The sequence below is a fragment of the Hydra vulgaris genome, chromosome 02, assembly GCF_038396675.1.
Source record: "Hydra vulgaris chromosome 02, alternate assembly HydraT2T_AEP".
NCBI classification, from domain to species: domain Eukaryota; kingdom Metazoa; phylum Cnidaria; class Hydrozoa; order Anthoathecata; family Hydridae; genus Hydra; species Hydra vulgaris.
The window spans coordinates 368557-390744 of NC_088921.1; the positions used below are offsets into that span (position 1 = coordinate 368557).

General features: G+C 28.4%; 1 protein-coding gene across 1 annotated transcript; it reads left to right on the plus strand.

Moving 5' to 3' along the window:
* Positions 1-511: 511 nt before the first annotated feature.
* Positions 512-12301, plus strand: LOC136076877 (uncharacterized). The gene is made up of 2 exons (XM_065790564.1): positions 512-1831; positions 12029-12301. The coding sequence occupies exons 1-2, from the start codon at positions 512-514 to the stop codon at positions 12299-12301; spliced, it is 1593 nt and encodes a 530-aa protein (XP_065646636.1).
* Positions 12302-22188: the final 9887 nt, after the last annotated feature.

Here is a 22188-nt window from a genome sequence, read left to right on the forward strand (position 1 = left end):
TCAGAATCTTTAAAGAGTATAGATTTGTGTTTAATTAAGTCATCGTTTTTTATTTTTGTGAACTTCTACGTTGTTTATTTAGTCATATGTATATTAATATACATATATATTTTTTTCTTATTACCAAAGGTAAGCAAGCACTATTGCATTATTTCATTTTTAATATATTACTAGTGTGCTAGCCCGTTTTAAAAAACGGGTTTAATATATATAATATTTAGAGGTCTTTAAAATGGATCATTATGTCAACATTATGTCATACCTATGTGATAACGTCAAGAACATTGTTTGAACTCAATTAATTTATTGGATTGCCTCAACAATACGTGTTTCTGACATTTATAAAATTTATGTTTTTTTTTTTTTAGGGGTAAAAAATTAATTCAAAAAAATAATAAAACTATTATATATATTGATTTCACCAGTTTTTTGGAATTTATAAGTGTAAGAACCTTTTTTATCATGGCGGAATCTACATATAGAATTTATAAGTGTAAGACCCTTTTTTATCATGGCGGAATCTACATCTAAAGTTAAAAATGGCGCTGAAAAGCGTAAAATTAGAAAGGAAAAAGATTTGCAAAAATTGCCCAAGCTCGATGTATTTTTTAAAAAAAGTAAAAATGATATTCACCAATCTGATAATATAGATTCTGTGGATATAAATGAATTTCCGAAAACTGAAGAATCGCAGACTACTGATACTGCTACTGAAAATGCAGTACAAATTGAAAGAGCAAATAATGAAACAGCAGTAGAAACTAATATTCACCCTACGGCACTAACTAATGATTTGGGTAAATATTTAAATCAAATTATATCTGATGACGAAAAACGTTTATTAGTACGTATTCCACCGCATCGGCCAAAAGGACCATTTTCCAAAGATTATAATCTACAGAACAGGAGTTTTGGTGAAACTCATTATTACTACACATCAAAATATGGTCAAATTCTACGTATTTGGCTATGTTACTCCATACTTTTAGATGCTGTCTACTGTGAGCCATGCTGGTTATTTTTAAACCAAAATAGCCAATGGAAAACTGGTCTGAAAGATTGGAAAATTTTATCTACACGTGTAAGTTCTCATACCTCTTCACAAGCTCATGTTAATGCTTGTGCAGTATACGAACTATGGAAAACTAATCAGACAATTGATGAAACACAGGAGGAACAGTTACGTTATAAAGCATCCTTTTGGAAAATGGCATTAGAGCGTTTAATTTGTATAACGCTAATGCTCGCCAAAAATTCTTTAGCCTTTCGCGGCCATCAAGAAGGATTTACAGGAGATTACAACGGAAATTTTTTGTCGCAAGTAGAACTACTTGCTCATTATGACAATGTGATGAAACAAATTATTTCAATGCCTTCCGGATCCATTACGTATCTTAGTCCAGATATACAAAATGAATTAATAACAATTTTGGGAGTAAGATTATTGGAAGAACTAACTGCGAAAATCAATACATTGCCATTTTATTCTTTAATGTTAGATACGACACAAGATACCACTAAGAAAGATCAATTGAGCATTGTTATAAGACATGCACATATAGATCGCAGTGAAAACGAAAAAGCGTCACACTTTAATATTATTGAAACCCTCTTAGGATTTTTTGAATTAACGAATCATTCAGCCAAAGGAACTACTGATGAGGTTCTGCGTATACTTAGTGAATTAAATATTCCAATTGAAAAGTGCTATGGTCAAGGTTATGATGGTGCCAGTGTTATGAGTGGAATTTACAATGGACTACAGTCTAAAATTAAACAAATGCAAACAAATGCTGAATGTGTCCACTTTAACAGTCACAACTTGAATTCAGTTGTTAATTTAAGTTTACTTCATTTTTTTTTTTTAGTTATAAGTTTGCCGTTTAAAATAATTACAACTCTCGTATTGGTAAAATATATACATGGCGGGGGCAAGAAGAAGACAAAATAGTTTTATCGCCAAGCGTATCTGGCTACCATGATGTAATGTCATTTTATACCACACTTCAAAATATATATTCTTTCTTTGGAAACAGTATCAATCGGTGGGATCTGCTGTCACAGTTTTCTGGGGAATCGGAAAAAACTTTAAAAAAACTTAACCCTACGCGTTGGTCAGGGAGAATACAATCTATAGCAGCTATTAAAGTTCGTTTCGTTGAAATTTCAGAAGCAGTTACAAAAATAATACTGCAATCAAATAAGGTGAATGAAAGAAATGAAGCAGCCAATATTAAAAAACAAATTGAAAATTTTGAGTTTGTATTTATTACTGTAATTTTATTCAAAATCATGACTGAAATCAATTGTATCTAAAATTTTACAAAAAAAAGATGTGGATTTAAGTACGGTAGTTTCTGCATTGGAAAATTTAAATATTAAACTAAAAATATTTAGCACTTTAGCTTCCATTTTGAAGAATTCAAAATGGAAGCTAAAGTGCAAGCAAACTTGTGGAAAGTTGATCCGCGTTTTACGTGTAAACGACGAAGATTTGTTAAACTTCATTTTGATGAATTATCATCAGATTATCGTTTTAGTAAAAGTGAAGAAATATTCAAATGTTTTTTATTATACACTTGACAAAATAATTGTCCAAATCGATAAATGTTTCACAGGAATGAGAACTATAGTGTTTTATTTGTGATATGTACACTATTTAGCACGTGTTTTTTTATAAGATCCTATAAATATAGTGTATTTGGAAAGTGATTTTTCCGAAATTTACATGACTTTTATTTTACACACTACCCGTTGAGAAAAGTTTTAACAAATTAAAAAATAATTAAAGATTACAAAAGAAATGCAACCACTCAAAGCAGACTACATCATCTTGCATTACTAGCCACAGAGCATAAAACAGCATCAACAATGGATGTTAAAGAAGTTGAGAATATCTTTGCAAATGCAAAAGCTAGAAAAAAAGTTTTTTAATATTATGTACTTTGTAAGTGTTTTTCAAACTGTGTTCTTTTCTGTAATAATAATAAACTACTGAATTTATAATATATTTACTGAATTTACTTTTTTTATAAAATAAATTTACCTTTACCCAACTTAAAAATACAATGAACTCCAATAGTTACCTTATTCAACTATTCTAATTCTAATTAAATATTATTTATATAATGTTACTTTAACATCTAGTTAAGAAATATTTTTTTTATATAAACTTTAAAAACCGCTCTAAACAAGAAGCAATTTTTTTTATTATTAGTGTTTTTAAAACTTAAATCCGATAATAAAACTTAAATCTAATTCACTTAAAGGTTAAGGAAAAATTATTTTTATACGCAATATTAAAATATTATATTAATTTTATTTATTTTTAGATTCAATTTTGTTCTTGGGTATTTCTACAGACGCCCCTGATTTATATTAAGTTTGTGTACATAAAATAAATGTTTACGTTCTCAATTTAATAAAATATTTCGAATTGCTGCGCTTCAAGGTCTTCAAAACTATGATATTTTATGCTATTTTTGCGCCAAAAATATTCTAAAATAATTAAATGTAAATAGTTGCGTTTCCGATAAAAATCGGATAAAAATACGACAAACTAAAACATTATTATTTCACCTATTTGTCTTGCTAAAATATTTGTTATATGTTATATCTATCAAACCTTCTCCCCTTTTTTACAAATTGTAACAAATTTCGGTTTTCCCCAAATAGCGTGACGTAATTTATAGACTTCCTTTTTATAATTTTGTTAAGTTTACAGACCTGTAAGCCAAAGTAAGAGAGATGTAGCACGTTCTCCCCTGCGATTTTTCCTATTTACGACATTAAAGTATCGCAATAGAGTATTTAGTAAGCTAAAAATTGCGAATTAGAAATATATTTTTTTTAATTTATAAATTTAAAAATTATAAATTACAAATATTTTTTTTTTTAATATATTCAGTTTACAATGTTAGTCGCGATACAATAAAATAAACTATTAAAAAATTGGCAAAATATATATATACAATGCGTGATAACAGTGTAAACTAGGTTTCTGAAAATAAGGAACTAGGTTTCCGAAAGAAAATCACTAAGATCTTATCATCGGAACCTTGAAAAAAAAATTAAAGAAAATTAAAAAACAAAACTATTAAAAGAATCTTTTACATTAGCAAAACTGTAAACAATATGAACAACATATATAAGTATAAAAACAATATAAATGGTTGTAAACAACATTACTAGAAAACTGTAAGGAAAGGAAAGAATTAAATTTTTGAAAAGACAGAAAGAATTTGGTCGATCAAAATTTTTGGTTTATCTATTAGGTGCGGTGCACGATAGGCAAGGCAAAATTGATAGAAATTTGTTTGACAAATAGGTTCGTTAAAAAATTTTTTTTTTATTAGTTTGTACTTTTTTCTGGGTTTTTAATTGAAAAGATATTTAAAGACTGGGAGGAGGGAGGGATAGATAGTTTTTCCACATATAAACAAAGCATAAAATTTTCAAAACATTGAATTAAAATATATTTAAAATTTTCATTTCAATAAATTAAGGTTTACACTGAGAAAAACGATCAGTAAAATTAGTTTTGCGAATTGCTCGTTTCTGACAGCGATAAAGATTTTTATATACTTTTTCCAGTACATCCTCAGGCAATATTAGCGTAGTTTAAGTAGCAGTGAATAAATGAAAAATGAAGTTGTTTTTTCTTATTGGAATAAGTTCGAACTTTGTATAAAACTCCAATTTTTAGACTTAAGCGCATACATGATTAATAATTTGATTCCAAGTAATATCGAGATAAACACCTAAGAATTTAACATCGGGCACTCTTTTTATTTCAAATTCATCAATAAAGATTTAAGGCGAGTATGGGGGTAAAAAAAATTTTTTCCTAAGCGAATCATAGAAAAACTCAGGGATTTTTTTACAGTTATATAAAATTCCGCAGAAATTTTTTTTTTAATTTTGTACAATAATTTTGCATATAATAATAAGTATGCGAGATGTAGATGTCGTTGTAAAAGTTTTAGTTTGTTAAATATAAAAAGTTTAAACAAAGAAAATAGTAATCTTGTTGATAAACTTGAAAAATATATAAAAGTCATGGAAAACATAGTTAAAAAATACCTTTCTTTGAAGAAAGGAAGGTTGGGAGGGGGAGGAGGAGACTCTAAAAAATTACCCCAGCAATTATATAAAGGAACTGCAACATATATAAAAAAATATATCTAAAAGATCTGGAACAGAAGCAGACAAAAGGTATCTTTTTAACCAAGCCTCGTTTACATTGTAAAATTGTCAGTTTGTATACAGTAATAAAAGTAATAAAACTTTTTAATGAGAAAAACACGTTTAACTGCACATGTTGAAATATAACTCTAGGGGAATGGCGCCTATGATGGTATACTTAACTTTGAAGCTTCATTATTTAGTACCCTGAAGAATAATAAAAGTTTTGATATAGATACATGCCTTATTACATGTAGAACAATAATAATCCACGGAGTTTTCATCAGTTTTTTTTTTTTTTATAAGTTATTCCTATTTAAAAAAAAAGCACAAGTATGCGATCGTAGGCAACCACTGCTCCTATGATGGCATAGGGGAGGATGAGGCTGGTTAGGACCAAGTGTAACTTTATGATTTTATTTAACCTTAAAGTCTTCCCTCAGAAAAGCCAGAAATTACTCGGAACCATTTCATGCTACACAGCAGCCTTGTAAAGTTTTGCGCATGCGCATTGGATATATTGCGCTATATGCAATTTTTGGACCAAAAAAAAACTTTTGGAGCATCGCTTTCTTTTTACTTTACTTAAAAATAAGTTTTTCTTATAAAAAAAAAAGGTTTTCTCAACTCGTCAAAATTGCAACACACCCAACTCGTCAGTATGCCATAATGGGAAGATTTTTCCCATTATGGCATACTGACGAGTTGGGTGTGTTTTTTTTTTTTCCCTATTTTTGTTGGGTGTGTTTATTTTTCTTTCCCCTATATATTAAAGATTAAAAGCAATTTAAAAGTAAAATAGTTTTACAACAAAACAAAACATAAAAATAACAACACATAGTTTTAAAAAAATTAAAGAAAACTTTATCAAATTTTCTCATTTCATTCAACAAAAAAATTTTTTGATTGCAATTACTGTGGTAACAAGCGTCTGACATGTTTTTTAGCATAAACAGTGAAACCTTAAAATCATTATTATCTCAGTTATCAATTTTTGTGACTTATCCCCTTTTAGCATTCGATTCAATTAAAATCTCGATTCAACTCGATTCAATTAAAATTGCAATAGTAGAGAAGTAAAATCAATAACAGTTTTTTAGATTTTTAATATTACAATAACTTTTATATAACATAATATACAATAACTTTTTTTCTAAGTTTTTGTTTACTGAGCACTTACTGAGTTTTTATTTATTTATTGAGCAACTGTGGTGTAGTAGTAACGCACTTGACTAAGAAACAAAAGATCCCTTGTTTGAATCCTACATCTGGGCAAGTTTTATAACGTCAGTAAGGAAGGAGGCAAAAAATTTATGCTACATATGAGCAGGTTTTTGTATTATTTTAAATAATTTTGATAATTTTAATAAAAATTTCACGATCATCGGAGACTCAATTTAACAACCTTCCTTTTTTCTTCAAAATTTGAAAGAACAATGCCATAGCTATATTTTATCTACGTCAATTTAGTTCTGTTTGGTAATAATTCTTTAATTAACCAGAATAAATTCGATGGAATAGTGACATTTAAATTTAAATTTAGAAGGGTTAGGGGTAACAACAAATGGCTCAAGATGGTTCATCACCAAATAAAAAAAAAAAAAATAAATAAAAAATATTATTATCTTATTTAATCCTTAATAAATTCCTTTCGAGTGTTGTGATTTGTAGTTGTTTTTTAATGTTAAATCCTACTGTACGCTTTATTTTTCTAGTTTTATCTGATGGTTTAAAAAATGAATTAAAATATTAAAAGTTTAAATCATAATTTTAATAATAATAATAAAAAAAAAATAACTATATAACTTTACTGAGTTTACGGTTTTTAAAAAGCTAAAAATTTAAAGACCCGAATTAGGATGTTAGTGTCAAAACTTGGTGGAATTCATTGAAAACTAGACTTAAGCAAAAAAAAAGACCTACAATTAAAATAACAAAGTTTTTTTATTTGCTTTAATTTTTTAATAATATTTCTAATAATTTTTCAAAATATGCATTTTTAAAAATGAAATAAATTTAAATAGTATATTTGCTTTATAACTTTTTAGATTTGGATATTTAAAGTATATAACTAAAATACACAAGTTAAATTTAATTATTGCGTTAAAAACACAATAATGAGTATTAAGTTCAATCTACCATCTCCATTTTTTTAAAAATAGGTATCCCAATATATACGAATAATTTGAATTTTGAGTATTTGATATCCAGATAGTCATTACTGCTGGATAATTTACTGGATCTTATTTTATTTTTTTGAGTTTCAAAAGTTTTACTTTTGTTTTTGAAACTCAAATGACGTCATAGTTTGGTTGACTGTCTTTTAACTAGAATGGTGTACGTAGCTTTTTAACAATAGTTTATTTTTAAAACGGTTTTTATGACACTCGGAGTTTTCCTTCTTTTTTCTTCACTTTAAACATCATAATTCAGCAAAAAATTCATCAATATACTTGAAAATTTCAGGAAATGTTACAAATAGTATTCTCTAGAGAATAAGCAAAAAAGTGTTTTTCATCTTGTAGTATATATTCATATGTGACTGTTTTACTAACATAGAAAAAAAAAATTGAAAAATGAACATAAATGTAACTAAATATATACAAAAATTAATCAAAAACTAGTTTTGGATTCATTAATTTAATTTTTTTTTCGCTCTTTCTCTAGTTCACTGGTATAAAGAACATTTGTAAAACTTTTTTCATACTGAACTAAATTTTTGCGAGTTATAAGGTTAAAGGTTTGCTCGGATTTTTTATCAAAATGTACTAATTAATGCTGATTAATGTCAAAGAAATTAAACAAAGTTTTAAAAATTGTTCAATTTTTTTTAATTATTAGGTGTAAATTGTTTATTTGCAAATAAAATCAATAAATTTATTTTTTTCAAAAAATGTTTTATTTTTTGTTTTTATTTTACGTGCCTCTGAAGGTCTTACCAAGATCATCTTGGTCTTCGTAATGGTTTAGGGAAGGGGGCATTTATATACACATAAATCATAAATATGCCTTTGGGGCTGTTCAAAAATGACAGTCGTTTTTTTAAATTAAAATTTTTATCAAAGCAAAATTAGTGAGCTTTTAGAAAAAAATTGCAAACTCAAAGATATATTTTGTTTAAAAACATGTCACGTCACATATAAGAGGAGGTGGGGGTTGATAAAAATGTTCCGTGGGGGATGGAGAGTCTAAAATTGGCCTAAAAAAGTGTCGCGTATTATTTGAACAGCCCCTTATGTGTAAATAAATATTTATTTTTTTACAAAAAATAAAAAAGTTAAAACGAAGAATCTTTTGTATTTTTGTTTCTTTTAATCAAAAGTTTTGTAACGTAAAATATTTCAAAAAATAGGGAGGACTTTATGTCTTGCCCCTATCGATTTGTGTCCACCACTGGCAGCTGCTATGCTATTTATATTCATTTGATGCATGCATGTAATGCTGCTAAAATATAATACATTATATTAAACTATCTGATAGCCTACCAGTGAGCTTGCAATGAGCTAGTTATAGCATCAAGTTTAGTGTGATTAGAACTCTTTTAGTATAACTGGTTTATTTGAAAATACATGACGTCACGTTAACTTAACTAAGCCAACAACGTTATCTTTCTTTTTCAAGAAAACCATCCAACTTCCCTCGGTATATATACAATTATCAAAATGGGAAGGACATAGTGGAGTATAGGGTAGAACGTGACATTTCGGGACAGTAGGGCATAACGGCACAGTTATACATGAAGCTTTATATCTAAGGTTATAAAAAATTTTTTTACCTACTTTTTTTATAAAAAATTTTAAACTTTTTTTTTCATTATGAAAATTAAAAATAAAATATTGTGAAGAATTTTTTTTTTTAGTACCAAATGCCTTTAAAGTACCAAAATGCATTAGCAAGTTCATGAAAAACTAATTTTTTGTATTTCCTTATGCGATAATGCGACAAAAAGTATATCTTGTATTAATGGTAATTAGGGATGGCAATCCCAGGATCCCGAAATCCCAGGATTCCGTGCAAATTTTTGATCCTGTAATCCCTGGATTTTTAATAAAAATTTCCCGGGATTTTGGGAATGCAATAAAAAAAAAGAAAAAGAAATAGGGATCAAGTTATTAACTTATTTGTACATTATAAAGTGTCTAGTAAATATAATCTTTGGTAAAATATTTGTTTTATAGCTGTTTATTCTCTTTGCAATGATTTAATTTCATTTCGAATTTTCGGCTTTATTTTAATTCGAAATCGTTGCAGAGTTGAAGAGTTCTATCTGCTTTTAAATTAAAGAGTTTTTTTCTGCTTTTTTCATTTTATAAGAATTTATTAACAAAAGTTTTAATTATAATAATAATCCATTTATTTAACCATAAAAATATGAAAATTTACAATAATGTTTATAAATTCACATAAATAAGGTTAGGTGTCACTCGTATAGTTAAAAACTAGTCAATGGAGTGACACCTGAAAAAAAAAACAAATAAAACACAGAAAGAATTATAAATAAGAAAAAATAAAAATAAAAATTTTTAAGAAAAAAAGAAAAAAAAAAGAAAGAAAGGAAAATAAAGCACTAATAAATAAAGATGATATTAATAATTGCAATAATAATATAATAAAAATAATAATATTAATAATAATGTGAATAAAAAAACAAATAGCAACTATATCACGATAACTTTAATAAAAATTATAACTAATGGTAAAAATAATTATAGTAAAGTTTATAACTACGAAAGAAATTAATAAATAAACATAACAATTGCAAAAATTAGGGTAATAACCATAGAAACTATTACTACCATTGAATCGCTATCACTATCATTATAAATAATATTAATAAGATTTAAAATCAAAGAAAAAATAATGATAATATGAATATTAGTAGAGTTAAAAAAGACAGTATAAAATAAAAGTAATAATAGTTTTATAAATACAGTAATATAAAAAAAGCAATAGTAATAAAAGATAAAATTAATATTCATTAAATATATACTCAAATATAAATTTCTTAATTTGGTTTCGATTGAGATAAAGAATGTTAGTAATAAAAGGGTATTTAGTTAAAATCTTTTTCTTTATAAATGGTATTATTTGGTTCCAGTGAGAAATACATTGATTTTAAATAGAGAGCTTTCCATATTTGATAGTGCTGAAAAAGGAAGTGTGCAAGTTAAAATTTTCAGTATTTCGAGTGTAATATTTGTGTGTGTCACTTGTTTTAATAAAAAAATTATTGAACGAATTTGGTAGCTTATTTTTAAGAAAATCAATCACAAAGAGACAATTATAAAGCTTTACAAGATCTTGAAATTTTAGAATTTTTAATTCAGAAAACCTATTTTCGATATTAGATCGTAAGGGAGAAAATGTCATAATTCTTAAGAAAGTGCGTTGTAAACTGTTTATACGATGTAATAGGAAATTACCTTTTTGACCCCAAACAGTGTAACAATAACTTGGATGTGAGGAAAACAAGGAATAGTAAATTGATATTAAAACATGTTGGGGAACATAGTGCCGTATTAATGACAGCATACTATTGGCACATGAGAGTTTTTTTATTTAATTGAATTAGTTGATAGTACCATGATAGGTTTTTGTCAAGAAATATCCCGAGGTATTTTATATATTTAGATGGGAAAAGTCTTTTACCATTAATTCTAATTTTCACATTATTATTATCAATCTTTTTATTTGGAGGGTAAAAAATAATAAATTCTGTTTTATTGATATTCAGGAAAAACCGGTTACTATTTAACCAATGACACAAATGATGGAGATCTGAATTAACTTTTTTACAAAGCTGCGCGAGTAATTTATTTATGCATAGAAGATTAGTGTCGCCAGCGAAATGATGAACATTCGAATTATTTATAGAGTGAGGCAGATCGTTAATATATATTAAAAACAGTAAAGATCATAGAACAGAACCCTGTGGTAAACCATACTTAATAACTTTACATGTCGATTGAAATCCGTTAATCCAGACAAACTAATTGCGGTTGTTAATATAGGATGAAAACCAATCATTAGCGATACCCCGTATACCATAGTGATACAATTTTTCAATTAAAATCTTATGGTCAACTGTATCAAATGCTTTTTGGAGATCAATAAAGACGCCACAGGCAAAAGAACCACTATCAATCGTACCACGAATCTTTTCAGTAATTCTAATAAGTGCATGGGAAGTAGAGTGTTTTAAACGAAATCCAAACTGACGGCCGTAGCGACACTTAGAATTATCAATGAAGTGGTAGATACGAGAATACAATTAACAATTTAAAATAATTAAAAGCAAAAAATTTAAAATATTTATAAATAATATTATTAGTTTATTTATGAAACATAAATAAAAAAGACTTAAAGTTGAAATTATAAAAAATTACAGGAATAAAAACATATCAACTAAGAAAATTTGTAAGTTAAATTTTCACAACAACAAAAATGAGATAAAACCTTATAATCCTTATGTGACGAAATCTATGCGTGAAATGAAAAATGCGTGAAATTTTTAACTACGGTTTAGATTAATGAAGATTTTAAAATACAGAACGTTTATTAAATAAACTATATTTATACAAATTATTCAAAGCGGTAATCGTTTTCACAGTGACAAATTCAGTTAAATTTATAGATCTAATAAAGAAATGTAAATTGAAATAATTTAAGAACTTTGGAACTTTAAAAGAAATTAGAACTAAAGTAAATATCATGAAGAACTACGCTGAATTCAACATTACAAATCTAATATAAAGACATTTCTTAAGAGGAAAAAATGAAACAGCCTTGTGCAAAGTTAGTACATGCAAAAAAATATTGAAAATTGATGGTGGTTTAACAAAAGGTTTACATTCCCATCTACTGCCTACAAAGGTCTACATTCCCTAAACATAAACTTAAAGTTGCATTGCAATCACAAGCACAAGCACCAAGTTTATTCACGAGAGTTTCAATTTCGAAAGATTTAGAAGAAGAATCTCAAAATAAAAAGCCAAAAATCTTGAACTTTTTTTTAGCAACATTGAAAAAAGAGGAAAATCTGTCTGAAGAGTTGGCACGTATGGCAGCAAGAGAAGGTATATCATTTAGTACAATTTGTAATTCCATTGATATATGAGCCGGGTTAGTTGCATGAGGATATAAAAATGTCCCAAAATCACGTAATACTATCAGAAAAATGGTGTTAGACTACTACGAGCAGATTAAAAAGCAAGTTATAAAGGAAATAATTGATCAAATATCAAGAAGCTCTAAATTTTTCTTAACACTTGATGAGTGGACTTCTTTTGGAAACTGCAGATATATGAATGCAAATGTATATAAGTTGAAAAGCTATTAGAACTTAGGTTTGATACGCATTTTAGGGTCTATATCAGCAGAAAAGTACGTTTTACTTCTAAAAGAAAGACTTCACAACTTTAAAATAAACCTTGATGTTTATTTTAAAGTTGATGTGATATCATTGGTATAACAACTGATGGTGCAAGCGTTATGAAGAAACTTGGAAAAATTCTAGAAATTGATCAACAATTATGCTTTGCCCACGCTCTACAGCTGGCAGTTATATCAGTTCTTTACAAAAAAGACGCCAGTCACTCGGAAATTGATGAAAGTTTATCTGATGAGAACACTGTTTTTGAAAATTTAGATAACAACGATGATGAAGACGAAGATGATAATTATAAAAGTGAACATGTTTATAAAGAGAAAGATTGTACTCTAGATTCGAACGATTCATTGTTAATTAATGATACATCTGAGGTTACAATTAAACATCAAATTATTGGACCTTTATAACCAAAGTCAGGAAATTTTTTTAAAATGTTTAAAATGTTCAAAACAAAAAATGAAAATTATTTACAAAAGTACGTAAAAATTGAGTTTGGAAAGGTCATCCATTTAATCATGGATTGCAAAACCCGATCGAGCAGTTTGTTGCTTATGCTTGAAAGATTTGACAAGTTATAATATTGTGTTAAAAAGGCTTTTCTAGATTTAGAATTGAATTCCAATTTTGATGATTCAAATAAGATAGACGAAAACGAATATCGAACCATATCAGATTTGGTGGTACTATTGACTCCCGTTTAAGCAACTGTGGCGGCACTTTGTCGACGAGACGCAACTTTAATTACAGCTGACATTGCATTAGAGTTTATGTTGTTCAAAATAAAACAACATCAATCCGAAATTGGAAAACAATTCTATGCCGCTTTGAGTCACCAAATTAAAGAGAGAAGAACACCATTAAGCAGCACACTTTTTTATCTTCATAATGGCCAGGTTACTTCATCGAAAATCCCAGATGTTTTTTTACCGAATACAAGTGCTCAAAATACAAAAATTATAATAAACCTAATAAAGCGTCTAAACTCGGCAGATATAATTACATCAACAGACGTGAATAGTGATAGTGATGCTCAATTGAGCCAGTCTTTATCAAGCAAAGAGTGTGAAGTAAAGTCAAAACTGTTAGTGAAGAATTAAATGAAGTTGATGATTAAATGAAAGAAATGAAGTAATGGAAAAAGGACTGGTAGGATCACAAACACTACCTGAAAGAAATGTTGTTATTTGAAAGTGGTGCTACAAGAGGTAATCACCTTCAAAAAGCATATGATTATATACTATCTATACGGCCAACAAGTGTGGAATCCGAACGAGCATTCTCAGCGGCTGGGTTTTTATGCTCAAAAAATCGAACGCGATTAAACGACGAAACAATTGACGCTTTTATTTTTTTTAGGTGGTACTTTCAAAAATGAATATAGTTCATGTATACTCAAATATATTCATATTATTTTTACTTATATTGTGTTATCTTTTTAATGCATTATTTTATAATTTAAATTACTTAGGTTAATTAATAAATGAACTATTTTACTTAACTAAAAAAAAAAAAATTGAATAATTTATTGATAATATAATTGATAATTGATAATTAATAAATTGATTATTTTCAGTGTATAATGAGTACTTAAAAACTTGTTCTTCACATGCTTCACCGCAAATAATTTTTTCTGCTTCCTAATTTATCCCGGAGTTTCCCAGGATTTCCCGGAGATAAATATCTTAATCGGGAAATCCCAGGATTGATAATGCCTGGGATTTGCCATCCCTAATGGTAATTTGTTTTACAAATAAAATGTGGAAGTTTCTTTATCATTATATTTTTTTATCCTCTTTTAGAATCTGGTTTTAAAAAATTATTTAGCATTGAACTTTTTTGAATAACTTTTGACTTAATTTTATTGAAGTGATTTTTGTGCGTCATATTCGGACAGCAAGTTATTTTTATAATTAACTATATTACTACAATTATATCTAGCTATTTATAATGATTGGTTTATTTCTAAGCTGAAACATTATTTACCTCATTTAAAAAGCTAAATACTTCCTTATTTTATTTTTTATGGCTTTTTTTTTTTGGAGTATGGGTGTGTAGTTTATGCAGATATGTGATTTTTTTGTGAGCGAATGTTCAAACATGTTCAAATAATAGATAGCGGACATTTTTTCATTTTTTGAACTTTGCAACCAAAGAATAAAAGCTAGCCTTTAACTGTCCCGTTTTACCCCATCTACTTGCAAAGTATGAAAATTTTGCTCATCTAGAGTTTCGTTACTTAGGTTACCGTAGTTTATCGTATAGACTTTTGTAAATGAAAACATTGTTTACAGAAATAGTTCTGCATTGTAAAAAGAACATGGCTATGAATCGTTTGAGGTAGTTGTGCATGTTTTGAGAAAACAGTCTTTCATCGTTTAAAAATATGGTTCTACAACGTTTAAGAACAACTGCATAATTTGAGAATTAATTAAAACTTATTTTGTAATTGAGTAGCTCCACAGTTGTTTCTTGATCGTCTTATTTCTTTTTTTATTGCTATGCTGTATCAGTTTAGAATATTATTTGATATATTAAGATATTTTATTTTTGTTAACGAATAACTCCATCATTTTTTATTTTCATTCTCTATAGCTTCTGAGCGTAAACCAGCTTTGTTTATGAGCATCTACTTTGTCTATGAACATCTGCTTTGTTTATTGATACAAACTTTTTGTTTTTAAAAAAAAGATACTAATTGTGTATATACCACTGATCTCAAAATATAAATGGAAAGCGGGTTCTGTTGTTTTTTCCGAAAAAAGTTGAAGACAAAATTGTCCTCCCAAGATGGCGGCGATTTTGGTTCCTAGCGGTGAAACCAATATAAATTTTAAATGGCTTTATCAAACTACGAAAGAAAATGATTAAATAAGCTTATAAATTTGTTAGAAATAAAAGAAAACAAATGAATTTTATAAATATTAGAGAAAAAAAAAGAAATTATTTTTTTGCATAACTGAATTTATTATTAAATGGCATTTACAAATTTAGTTAAGTATTATGTATAATTTATGTACCTTTTAGTTCTTAGTTACCCAATGTTGTATGCTAGAAGGTTAATAACATAACAGCATGATAAACGGCAATCATTTCTACCAACAATTTTATATTTTTTGTAGCAAGATGCCATTTTGTACAAATGCTACATGAATTGTTAACTGAGTGCTGTCAGTATACAAAAACTCAAGGGTTCCTTCTAGAATTATATATTTACTTGAATTCTATTATTGCATAAACTATTTGAATAAAATATTCTAAAGTGTCACTTATACTGGTAAAAAAAATCAAGGTCTGAATTATAGTTATTTATAACAACTTATAAAACAAATAAAAAGTAAATAATAGTTTCTTATAGTTTAAAGGATAATCACTCAATACAATTGAAAAAACAAATGTATGTAAAAATCAATTGATTAAAAAAAATGTATTTATATCTTTATATAGAAATGTTCAAAACATTACCTCCTCTTTGATATATCTCCTTAACTTTAGTTAAATATCCTTCTTACCTGCTGTTAAGTATTATGGTTATATTTTACGACTTGCTGACTTTTTAAATTAACGAACTGTAAACAGCTGTTAAATAATTTTATAAATATGTTGTTGAGTTTATTCGCATAATAGATTGATTATATGACATATTAAATTCAAGAAAACGATTTGCTAAAAAATACATATCATACCATTAGTCTTAAAGAGATTACCGGTACACAAATGATCTTGTATAATCGAAAAACTGGTTTCATTGGATATTTGGCAGCAATTAAATCTGTTCAAGGTATTTCTTGACTGGGTTGAAAAAGAAGGTTCACCATTAAAATATTTATTAACATGTAAGCTCAGTCAAAACCATCTTGAGCTCTTTTGATGCTGTGAGATCTGCAGAAATGTTTAACAGCAATATCAATTACCAACAATTCACAGCCACATATAAATGACTTTTTATGCAAAGTACCGTTCAATGTTCAAATGAAAACTGAGATAAAACTCATATATAATATGTTTTAGACGATTCTTTTGGTTATTCCAGTACTAAAATATCTTTGACTGTAATTGAATTAATAAGAAAATATGATTTGTTGGATAGAGAACCAACTGTTAGTGATCACGATAATGCAGATATTCCAAACTGCAACAATCTATTTGAATACAAAAAGGCTTTGATCTCATATATTGCTAGATACATAGCTAAAATGACTTCAAAAAGAAATATTCTCATTAAATGTCAGAATGCACTAGTACTCTCTTGTCATTTAAAACAAAATAGCCTTTTAAAATTCAAAGACATAGGAGGTTGATTAAACCAACCATAAGTGTTATTATTGTATGCAAAGAAACTGAAAGATGTTTCCAAATTAATTGGTTGCTTTAATAGATAGCCACTTTCCAAATGAAAAAGGAATTCAAAATGCAATTGCAAGTGCTGCTTTAAGATCAGTCGATTTCTTGAAAATAATGATTGAACTAGCTCCTCATGTTTGACTCAACTATAAGTGATGACAATAAATTTTCATTGTTTCAGCTCATTTGGCAGTTTGGCTGCCAAATTAACTAGAAAAACTAATATGTATATATATATATATATATATATATATATATATATATATATATATATATATATATATATATATTTATATATATATATATATTTATATATATATATATGTTTTGTGATTTTAGTTGAGTACAACCAAATAAAATAAGACACAAACAACTATATAAAAAAATTCTAGAAGGAACCCCTGCGGTTGTGTGTACTCCCAGAGCTCAGCTAATTGTTCATGCAGCGTTTGTAAATTTGTGATATCTATTTGAAAAACTTATTTTATAATAGTTTATTTTAAAAAGATATTCAGCTGCCTACCATGCAGTTGTGTTATTAACCTTCTAGCACACAGCATTGGGTAGTTAAGAACTAAAAGGTACATAAATTGTATTATTAACAATATTAAACATATAATTTATAGTAAAACTAAAATTAAAAGAAAGTAAATAAATGAAAAATAAACAAAATATGAATAAAATTATTTCAGTTTTTCAAACTTGAAATAATTATTTGAAAGTTGTTTGGAAATTTTAAACTTGGATAACTACTAGTTCCTTATTTGTTTTTTACTAATGTTAAATAAACTAATTCTTAATTAAAAAATATGAAAATTTTTTATCTTATTTAATAACATTTATTTATTTTTAAAAAAGCAAGATATTATACAAACTTATTGTTTAGAGTATAACTTGTTAAACAATACATAATTTAGAAATTTACGTAAATATGCAATATTGCCTTTTTTTTTAAATTATTGTTATGTAAAACTGAAAATTATATTTATATTTGAGGCATGTACATTTAAAAATATTTATATATATAAATGACATAAAAGTTCGTAACAAAAATTTCTTCATTGGTAATCAACCGAAACCGTCGCCATCTTGGGAGGCCAAAACTGGCTTCAAAAAATTTGCCGTACACGCTTATATTTTGAGATCAGTGGTATATACGCCGGTGTCGCGTTAAATAAGTAGCTCGTTAAATACGTAGGCAAACAGTTCTGCGCATGCGTAAAAACGTTGAAACATTTAAAACTAGGATCCTAAAACCCAGCGTCAAATAAGTAACATTATGCTTATAAACAAAAAAGATGGCTGACCACGATTACTCTGTTGAAGATGTTAAAAATATCTTTATGATGGAACAATTAAAACAGCGTAAATCATTTCTAAAATATGCTAAAAAAGTTATATATGAAAAAAACATATATTTTCATTTTTGAAGATTTAGAATTTAATCTGAGATAAAATGTAAATATTGAATACAAATGTAAACATTTGCGTATAATTTATATACGATTGTAAAAGTTGCAGTTATAATTCTGCAAATGAATAATCTTCAAATAAACATATGAAGACCACAATGGAAAAACGGCAGAGTCACATTTTTATAATTTTTCAGTTATGGCCCTTGGGTAATAAAGCATTGAAAAATGCTTCTTTTAAGCCAAGTTTCAAATGAAAAAACCGACATAGTCTATGGTAAAATGGAATAAGAAAATATGGTATACAATGGAAAAAACAGCAGTGTCCACCAGTGACAAGGAAAGAAAAGGCAGGGTCCATATAATAACGTTATATGTGACTCTGCCGTTTTAATTTCCATTGTGATCTTCATATATTTAATTATTTCATAATTATTATTTGCTACACTTAATGGCTTTTTTATTTTAAATTAATACTTTTTGAGCACGTAAACACCTATGCCTCCGCCTTTTTTATTGCTTCCTCGTGGTTGGCTAATTAGTTTGTAATTTGCCAACCACGAGTTGCCAAACTATAATTAGAATTCAACTCTAGAGGACATTCTGAATCATGCAAAGTCTCTGACAGAGATATGACGTCGAACGTGTAATTTATAATAGATAGAAATTCTTTAAACTTTTCAAAATTTTGCCGCATGCTTCTTATGTTTAAGTGTAATATAGAAAGTAAATTTAAATCTTTTTTGATTTTAAATTCATAAGGATCAAAATAGGGTGTTTTTATTAAGCTCATTTGAGTTCCAGTACACAAGCTCATTTGAGTAACCAGTACACAAAGAATCTATACTAAAACAAAATGGCTGACTACGATGCTACACCTATTGTTTCAGACAAGCCAAAAAAGAGAAAGAAAAATGGCAGTAAGAAAGACATAGCAAAGAAACAGAGGTTGTCATCTCATGTAACTGGCCCTGACTGTAAATGTATAAGACTTAAATGCTTTCAAACAGTCAAAGAAGAGAATAGAGCCTTGCTCCTCGAGTCATTCAATGCATTACCAACAAAGGATGCTCAGGTGAGTTCTTCTTTTAAGTTTTAAATTAAACTCTTTAAATATAGTTCTAGACTATTTTTTTATTTATAATACTAGCTCTAGATTTAGGTCTAGACCTAGATTCATAATTTTAATGCACCTGTTATTCCACCATGAACATGTTGATTAAATAAGACAAAGAGTTTCTCATTCTCATTTTCATTCAAATTTAGTTAGGTCTAGAATAGCTAGACCTGTACATCTGAATCATAACCATGGTAGACATCTGGTTGTATTACTGTGTTAAGATACCCAAGGCTGGTATTGTATGTTTAATAGGCATTTTTAACTTAGTTTTTTAGTGGGGTGGACCCAATATCACAGTTCATTGTTCTATTTGAACGCAGCATACCAACAAGCCTAGACGTCTATCTAATAAAAAAAAACTTCTTTATAAAATCGATAATTCCATTATGTTCAACTATCTATAGACAATTCTTGATTAAATCGATCATTCTATTATGTTCAACTTTCTGAGTAGGTCCTAGCACAAAGCAGTGAAATTTATTAATTCTAAAAAAGTAGGTAGGCTTATATATTTTTAAATTTTATAAAAATGCTTGTGTTTCCAAAGATGTGTGACCGGTTGCGTTAATAATCTTATATTGCTTCTTTTTACAGGATTCCTATCTTGCTTCACTGATCACAGTCGCGGAGATTAGCCGAAAAAGACCTCGAAAGGAAGAGCCTAAAAGTGCAAACAGTCACAGCTATCACTATAAAGTATTCCTGAAGAGTACAGATGATGTTGACCCAGATTCATTTGCCTATGTTTGCTTTCAAGCCTTCACTCCATCTTTGGAATTAAGAAAGGGAGACTTGAGACTATCAAGAGAAGTCTTGCTACTACAGGTAATTTATACTATTAGCAATAGTTTTTTGTTTCAGTTTGTGGAATAAAAAAGCTATTTTTTCTTATCATAGTTAATGTAAAAAAAATACACATTTTTCTATAATCCTTTCTTGTCTATATAATAATATTTTTCAATATTTAAAAAGAAATGTTGAAATTCATAAAAAGTGCTGTTATTCTCTGAACATGTATTTTTATAACTTTTTTTTAATTTTTTTTAAATTTTTTTTACTCACCTCAGACCTGCCTCCTGTTGATGGACGAGGAAAGCATGGCAGTCATCACAAAATATCTGATGAACTGCGGCAGAGAATAAGAGACCACATCTCTTCGTTTAGGGGTCGGCAGTCTCATTACTCACAAGAGAAGATGAGACGGCTGTACCTGCCAGAAGAACTCAGCATCTCCAAGATGTTTGATTTATATCAAGAGAAGTGGCCAGGAGACAGTTTAGTGTATGAGTCATACAGGCTTATATTCAACAACGATTTTAACATTGGCTTTGGGTACCCAAGAACCGACACTTGCTCAGCCTGCGACCAGTTCTTGGCAAAAATAGAAATTGCTACAAAGACTCTTGAATCAGACCCAACAAAGGAAGTCCTCATAAGGGACCTGAAGCAGTTAAAATTTCAAAAAGATCTCCACCAGCGAAAGGCTGACACATTCTACCGGAGAAAAAGAGACGCTAAGCGAAGGGCCAAGATTACACCTCATCTTGAGGCCTTTACGTTTGACTACCAAAAAAATGTCAACCTACCCAACAAGTCCACCAATGACTTTTACTACAACAGAAAGCTCACATACCAATCATTTAACATTCACCAACTATCAACTGATGATGTTTTTCTTTACTGCTATGATGAGACTGTCGCTAGGAAAGGTTCAGATGAGGTGGCTTCTTTCCTGTATGACCACATCACAACCAAGGTCAGCGAAGAGGTTACTCACCTTGAACTATTCTGCGATTTCTGCTCAGGACAGAATAAGAACTTTACCCTGATTCGGTTCTTAGATTATATGGTGCACCATAGAAAAAGGTTTACCTCAGTGACAGTGACATTCCCTGAGCGCGGACATTCTTATATGGAGTGTGACAAGGAAATGGGTCCAGTAAATACAAAGTCTAGTGCTAGTGTTCCAGAAGACTGGATAAAAATATTTAGTGAAGCACGAAAACATCCTACACCATTTAACGTGACTGATGTTAAACAGGATCTGGTCAAAAACTTCTCCGGCTTTCTAAGGCCATTGTATAAGAAAGGCTGCCCGTTCCCCACGCGCCCCATTCGGGAAATGGTTTTTAACAAGGATGAAGGTCCAGGGACCGTTTGTCACAGAGACTCATGGAACGGTATTTTCTTGAAAACAAACATCATTGTTCCAACGAGAAAAAACAATTTTTCAGTATGCACAGCAGTGCCAGTAGCTTTGTATGAAGACAGACTGGCTATATCAGCTGCAAAGTACAAAGACCTCCAAGTCCTCAAAAAATTTACCACCAATGAGGCATTCTATGATGCTCTGCCGTATGACGATAAAGTTGAAGATGAGGGTCAAGACCAGTGAATGTTCATGCATTTTTTATTTTTTTATTTGTTTAAAATAAAAATTTTTTAAAATTTAATGGTTTTATATAGTTATTTCTTATGTGTTACAATAGAAAAACAGGCAAAGTCCTAATCAACGGAAAAAACAGCAGAGTCCAATCTGAACACATTTTGAAAAAACAAAATTTTCCATGAGCTAACATGATTTTCTGAATATTTATTTGTTAAAATTTGATGCTTAAATGGATGACCTTCCCTTAAAAATTAAAAGAATTGACAGTTTCTCACATAATTTGTAATAAAAAGGTTTCAAACCTTTAATTTAGGTTTTCTCAAAATGTGAAAAATGTGACTGCTGTTTTTTC